This window comes from Engraulis encrasicolus, chromosome 1 (genome assembly GCF_034702125.1).
Source record: "Engraulis encrasicolus isolate BLACKSEA-1 chromosome 1, IST_EnEncr_1.0, whole genome shotgun sequence".
Lineage (NCBI taxonomy): Eukaryota > Metazoa > Chordata > Actinopteri > Clupeiformes > Engraulidae > Engraulis > Engraulis encrasicolus.
The window spans coordinates 10265347-10271847 of NC_085857.1; the positions used below are offsets into that span (position 1 = coordinate 10265347).

The 6501-nt window shown below is 40.9% G+C and overlaps 1 protein-coding gene across 1 annotated transcript; it reads left to right on the top strand.

Moving 5' to 3' along the window:
- The first annotated feature begins 209 nt into the window (after positions 1-209).
- Positions 210-5544, top strand: LOC134447501 (collagen alpha-2(IX) chain-like). Its single transcript, XM_063196989.1, has 6 exons — positions 210-399; positions 3065-3124; positions 3423-3525; positions 3668-3707; positions 4215-4289; positions 5212-5544. The coding sequence occupies exons 1-6, from the start codon at positions 210-212 to the stop codon at positions 5251-5253; spliced, it is 510 nt and encodes a 169-aa protein (XP_063053059.1). The 3' UTR covers positions 5254-5544.
- Positions 5545-6501: the final 957 nt, after the last annotated feature.

The following is a 6501-nucleotide window of genomic DNA, read 5'->3' on the forward strand; positions in this document are numbered from 1 at the left end:
GAGCGCAGAGTACACCAGCACAGAATGCCCTAACAGCGGGAGAGCTCCAGCGAACTCACCACTTTCGGCTCTTTTTATAAAACAAGGCCGCCACTTACTGCCGAGCCACTCAGCAGTTAGCCGAGTCTGTGATGACAGAGTAGTATGGGAACTGGCAAGGGACAATACTCGCCTTGCATGTTGACAGGTCAACCTGTTACATTTGTTTTATGTCAGTGTCTGCTCAACCTGGACTTCCTGGTCCTCCTGGACCTCCTGGACCTGAGGGACCGCCTGGGTTTCCTGGAGCTCCTGGAAAGAATGGACTTAGGGGAGCTACTGGGTTTCCTGGAGTTACTGGGTTTCCTGGAGCTCCTGGGTTTCCTGGTTATCCAGGAAAATGCACCTGCTCTGAAGGAGGTAAGGCGCACGGTTTTAGGGTGCAGTTGTGCTGTTCCCATTGAACCACATGCATGCTTGTGCTGTAGCCTCTTACTGCAGATGGGGTCGCCGGCGGGCCTATTCACTATATGCTGAAAATACTCAACTACATTATAACAACATTGCTATGATATTACAGAGGGCCTTAAGTAACAGATTAAGACATAGCCATTACAATTTTGGTGGTTGGTTATAGGGTCATTCCATGTCAATTCACACAATTCCCTAGAATTTCCCCATTTGACCCTCTCTGATTTGCCTGATACCTCAGGTACCGTATGGTCATTTTGTCCCAAAGCTGTTTTTGAGTCCCTCCTTTTCTGTCATTTAAAGTCTGAGTGCCTTAAAACTTTTGGAATACACCGTACAGTTCCCAAATATGATGGAAAACCAATTATAACTCCCAAAGCATAGATGGTTTCCAAGTTTTGGAACCCCAAAATGGCAAGACTTGTCATCACGCATTTCACAAATTCAGTTTTCAAGGCTTAATATAGCCTCAAATAACCAAGGTATGATATCTGTAAGTACATCATATGATAGACAGGGTGATAAAGAGTGTGAATTGACATGGAATGGCCCTATAACAGTGGTTCCCAAACTATGGTACGCGTACCCCTAGGGGGTACGCAAGGTGATGGCAGGGGGTACGCGTGAAGATTTTGAAAAAAATATATATATATATTCGAACTGCTATGTTCATGCAATGTCATATTTTAACCAAGTGCAGTAGGCCTAATATTACCTTCTGACACCCCCCTAAATATCCGTAATTAGCCGTGAACAAGTATGTGTGTTCAATTTAGGTGACTCCTATAACTTTTAGCGCAGTCACAGGTCAATCCAATTCCATTCAAATTTTAACTTTGTCTACAAAGTTGACATGGCTACTAGCCATTTCACGTTTTAATCTACATTCACACCTCTAAGTACCCTCTCCTTAATAAGTGCTGAGAGATTGCTAAACAATAATGGCTGGTTGAAAACATGTAAATTTAGCAACCTTAATGGGCCATTACATCTCTGGCTGAAAGGTCATAGTGACCTACTGGTGTAGCCTACACAACATGTTGCAACAATGTTAGCTCTATGCCCATTCATCTGTGGACGTTTCTGTTGATGTGCATCGTGTTTTGTTTGTTTGTTTGGTTTTTTGGTGGGGGGGGGGGGGAGTACGCGGATGGAGCTGAAATGCTCCAAGGGGTACGTGATGTGAAAAAGTTTGGGAAGCACTGCCCTATAACATAGGCTCTGCGCTAAGGGGTGAATTGCAAGACAGAACTTGTCAGCTATATAGCCTTAAAACGATAGTCCACCATGTCTCTATTACTTGGAGGTATAAATTGTTTCGACAGAAGCTGGAAGAAGAGTAGAAAGGTATACCCATAGAGGTAGAACATTAGACTAGAGGTGACCCCGCCCCCCTTTTCACGGCAATCTGTGGCAGCCATTTTTTAGGTAGACATGAGAAATGGAAGTTAATGGAGAGGAGGCTCACCTCTGTCAAAAAATGGCTTAATAATGTGAAAATGTCCATCAACACACTATACAAGGACAATAGTTGAAGTGTGTTGCTAAATATCTACATAATACATGTCAAATGTATTTTATCAACTAAGTAGATATTTAGCCTGACATTTAAAATCTGGTCTTTGATTAATGTGTTACTTCATATTCACACAATTTTTTTTGACAGAGGTGGGCGTGTTCTCCATTGACTTGCATTGACTGAAGGTGCTTACCAGGAATGTTTTGTTGATGATATTTGTGACTGGAAATCGCAGTAGCAATGTATTTAGCATATGGGTTCCCCTTTCTATTCCATACATTTTCCCACATGAAGGACTTACCGATGCTCGCCAACTAGTGGACACTCCATAGGAACTGCAGTATGCATGCAAAGCTAACTGGCTACAATGGAAACCAATCAGTGTGAACATTCTCCCTGTTAGAGATTCTCTGCCATCGCTGGGCTTGTGGGTGTGTTCTGACTGTCACACCAATGAGCCTGGCTCTTTGATGTAGTGGTCAGAGTCCCAGATTACTATTCCACTTTGCTCCCCTTTTCTCAACTCTACTCCACCTTGCTAAAGGGAGGTAGGCCTACTGTAAAATGAGCTTTTATCCAGAAAAAGAAAACCAGTATCAATTTAAATTATTTTGCTAATGTCAAAGTGTGTAGGCTATACAAAGTACATATTCTTAAGGTTTTTTTGCTAGCAGTATTGTAAGACTTGTTTTAAGTCTTTGATACATACATTGGCGGTCCATGGAATGATACAAAGATAACTAACAATCTACAATATACAATATTTGTACATGTTGTATCTGTACTTATTTTACATTTTTACTTGTAATTTGATTGTAAATGTATTTATTACGTCAGCACATTTAACAAAATCATTCTGCATGGTCGCTATAACTCTTATGGATTTATGGACCTAAAACATTATTGTTTCTATATATGTGTGTGTGTGTGTGTGTGTGTGTGTGTGTGTGTGTGTGTGTGTGTGTGTGTGTGTGTGTGTGTGTGTGTGTGTGTGTGTGTGTGTGTGTGTGTGTGTGTGTGTGTGTATGTGTGTGTGTGTGTGTGTGTGTGTGTGTGTGTGCGCGTGTGTGTGATATATTAATTTTCTACTGAAAGAGATAATAACGGTCAGACCTCCCGGCGTACATTCCGACAGCAATGGGAACGCCACTGCAGGTAGGAGAATGAAAAACACATGAACAGCAATGTATTGAAATGTCTTTTCCAATACTGCTATAGAAATTAATCATCTGCGTTTTCTGATTTATACACGTTACGCTGTGTGTGTGTGTGTGTGTGTGTGTGTGTGTGTGTGTGTGTGTGTGTGTGTGTGTCTGTGTGTGTGTGTGTGTGTGTGTGTGTGTGTGTGTGTGTGTGTATGTGTGTGTGTGTGTGTGTGTGTGTGTGTGTGTGTGTGTGTGTGTTTCTCTCTCTCTCTTTCTCTCTCTCTCTCTCTCTGTTTATATCGTATAAGGTTACAATGGACTGCCAATAATAATAGCAGTAGTGGCATGTGTTCTTGCTGTCTTGAATGCCATGGCCCTGGCTGCTTTGGTGGTTTTCATGAAGAGGAAATTGTGAGTAACTACAACATCTTAAACGTGACAATCATTCTGGGATGGATTTGGATTGATAAAGACCTGGATGACTTAACTTTTTTTCTTTCTTTCTTTCTTTCTTTCTTTCTTTCTTTCTTTCTTTCTTTCTTTCTTTCTTCAGCGAAAACACAGTTATGAGGAATTCGGGAACTCAAAGTCAGGTGTGATAAAATTGATAAAAGACTCAATTTTAAATAAAAACTTCTTTGACAGATACTGCTGCCCTCTGTTGACACGTTAGATGAACATGCAGTTTTGATGACTGCCACATACTATACTGTACTATATGTTCCCAACCTCTTTCTTAAGGGACCCATGTTTTTACTATTGTATGCTTTGGTGACCCAACCACGCGAGCGCCCGCAAGAGAAGGAGTCTCAAGATGCCCTCTGTGTCCTGCGAAAACTAATTTTAGTCATTTTATTCCTCAATTCTTCTTTGGTCAAATATAGAATAAATGTTTATTGTAGCACTTACAATTTGTTGCTTCTATGCATTTATTAGTTAAATGCTTTGTCTTTTATTCAACTTGGGCTATATATATATTTAAAATGAAACCCCTTAAAATCAAGGGGGGTCCGCGACCCCCTGTGGATCTTTGGCGACCCTTAAGATGGGTCCCGACCCATAGGTTGGGAACCACTGATCTAGTATGTCTGTGTCTGTAGGACTCTGGTTCGGACCGCAACACGTACGAGGCTCTGAATCTCAGAGAGAGATCACCCGACTATGAGACTCTCAATGTACGTATACATGTGCACCACATCACATTATCACATGTAGTATACACAATACATGCAAATAGGCCTACATTGATTGGGGAAGCCGACTCTCAATTTAAATAGCCCATACCACATATCTGCCTATAAACAGAGTGTATTAAAATATAAATATACAGTATATATACACATACATATCCTACTCTATCAAAAGTAAAGCTGCCATTAAAGGTGGGGTTGCAGGTATGACATCACATTGGGGGAACTTCCACAGGATTCTAAGGTACATATAGCTCATTCAAAAAGTCGAGAATCCCCAGAAAGCCGACCTACAACCTCGGGAAAGTGGGAGTGAACATTTGGTGACGCAATGTCAGATCGATAATTATCGAGGTTGATCTCTGGCGGAAGTATAGAACAACGAGTTCCCGAGCTTGCGTTTTTTGTGACGACACACGCATCATCAACATGGCGCCCATGCATGCAACTGACATGTAAACAGTATCATAAAAGCTAAAATATCGTCTTGTAATCACTATCAACAACACCAGTTGATGTCATTCAATTGCAGATGCATATATGACAGCAATGCTGGTCTCTGACTGTTTAATTTAGCTTACTTCAGCTAAAATGATATGTCGTGGGTGTGGAGGCTCAAGTGGAGGTGAAAAAAAGAAAAGAGAACCAAAACAAAACATGCATAATTTCCGATTGTGCCAGGATCAGTGGCGTTCATGTGCCAAAGTCCAGAACTCGGTTGTCACGTGAGCAGTGTCGTCAGCTGTCTCGAGAGGTCCCGAGTCCGTGAAGGCGACGATAGACTCCTATGAGCCCGAGGATCCCCCAACGTGATGTCATAATAGTACATTTTCTTAAAATGGTTAACCTGCAACCCCACCTTTAAGCTCTTTTGAGTTTTTGACACATTGTTTCTTGTTGTCTTTAGCCTTCCAGGAGCTCGGTGGCTGTACGCGGTCGACATCGCTGATGACATCTAATACTCGATCAAAATGTGTCTGTTTTGTATTTTGAATGGTGTTATGCTGAATTTTTACTTACATCATTTTTTGTTACTTAGTTCATTTTCCTACAGTCTTTCTACACGTTTTTGTTTTGTTTTTGTTTAAATATATTGCATTACAAAAAAATGAGAATGAGATGGTTTCATTGCACAATATTTTATGGACCCTTTCATGCACAGCCTCTGTTAAAACCTTATTGTCATCAAAATGGTAGTGATGACCATGCCATAATATTTTAATTAAGACTCAGTTATGCCATAGCAATACTAGTCAAGCTTTTTCTGCAAATAATGAATGGAATCATTGGCAATCCCATGGTTTGTTTGTTTTGTTTATTTTGTTTTCCTGTAGGCCTATGTGTCTTTGTTTGTTTGTTTTGCTTTTATTTTGTATAATTTAGGCTTTCAAGCAAAACAAAAATCACAATAACGCAGCGTTATTTGGGGAAAGCCTTCTAAAACTACACGAAACCGACAGGCAGAATATATATTTTGCCTGGAAGGTTGGTCTACCACATGGCATTATCGTTTATCGTCCAAAAGGGCACAAAAGATCTCCTCCAGTCATAATCCTCAATGGGTAGCAAGTTTGTTTGTTTTCCTGTTGGAGTGTGTGGCAAGTCGTTTGTGCGTTTGAGTCTGGTTCGCAGCATGTACACAAACTACTGTCTGGTAGCACTGCATGTCAGAAAATAAATGGTGCATTTATTGCAACTCACCACCAACACATTCCTCCAAAAAATGTTTTCTGTTCATCTCTAAAGAGTAAATATAGTTTATAATCTGTCCTGTGACTCATCAATGTGAGCTGCCGTTGATTTTAAAGCAATAAATGCTCGGTTTATTCTCTACTCGAGAAGAGCATAATGGCAGTGCTACCAGACGGTAGTGTGTGTGTAGCTCCGCTCCAGCAGGGGGCTCAAGAGCTACACACACGCACCGTCTGTGAAATGAAGTTGTGGCCTACGTGGAGCTACACATGAACTTCAGCTCTGTCAATGATGAGGAGCTGGGCTATTCATCTTATTGGTAACACTTTAGCGCTACAAACACTTTATTGACTTTTATTAATAAGCTAATTAGCAAATGCTTCACAAATGGTTGTAAATGAGTAATGAGAGTTTGGAGGTCAATCTTCCAGGACTGCTACAGTTGTATTGTGTCTGCTGTGCTAAGCTCAATACTAACATAGCATTTCTTACTCATTTACAAACA

What these genes read in the sequence shown, in the direction of transcription:
- LOC134447501 (XM_063196989.1), top strand. Translation starts at nt 210, where the DNA reads ATGTCAGTGTCTGCTCAACCTGGACTTCCTGGTCCTCCTGGACCTCCT. An exon ending in CAATGGGAACGCCACTGCAG is followed by an intron (nt 3,125 to 3,422) that starts GTAGGAGAATGA and finishes ATATCGTATAAG; the next exon opens with GTTACAATGGACTGCCAATA. An exon ending in ATTCGGGAACTCAAAGTCAG is followed by an intron (nt 3,708 to 4,214) that starts GTGTGATAAAAT and finishes CTGTGTCTGTAG; the next exon opens with GACTCTGGTTCGGACCGCAA.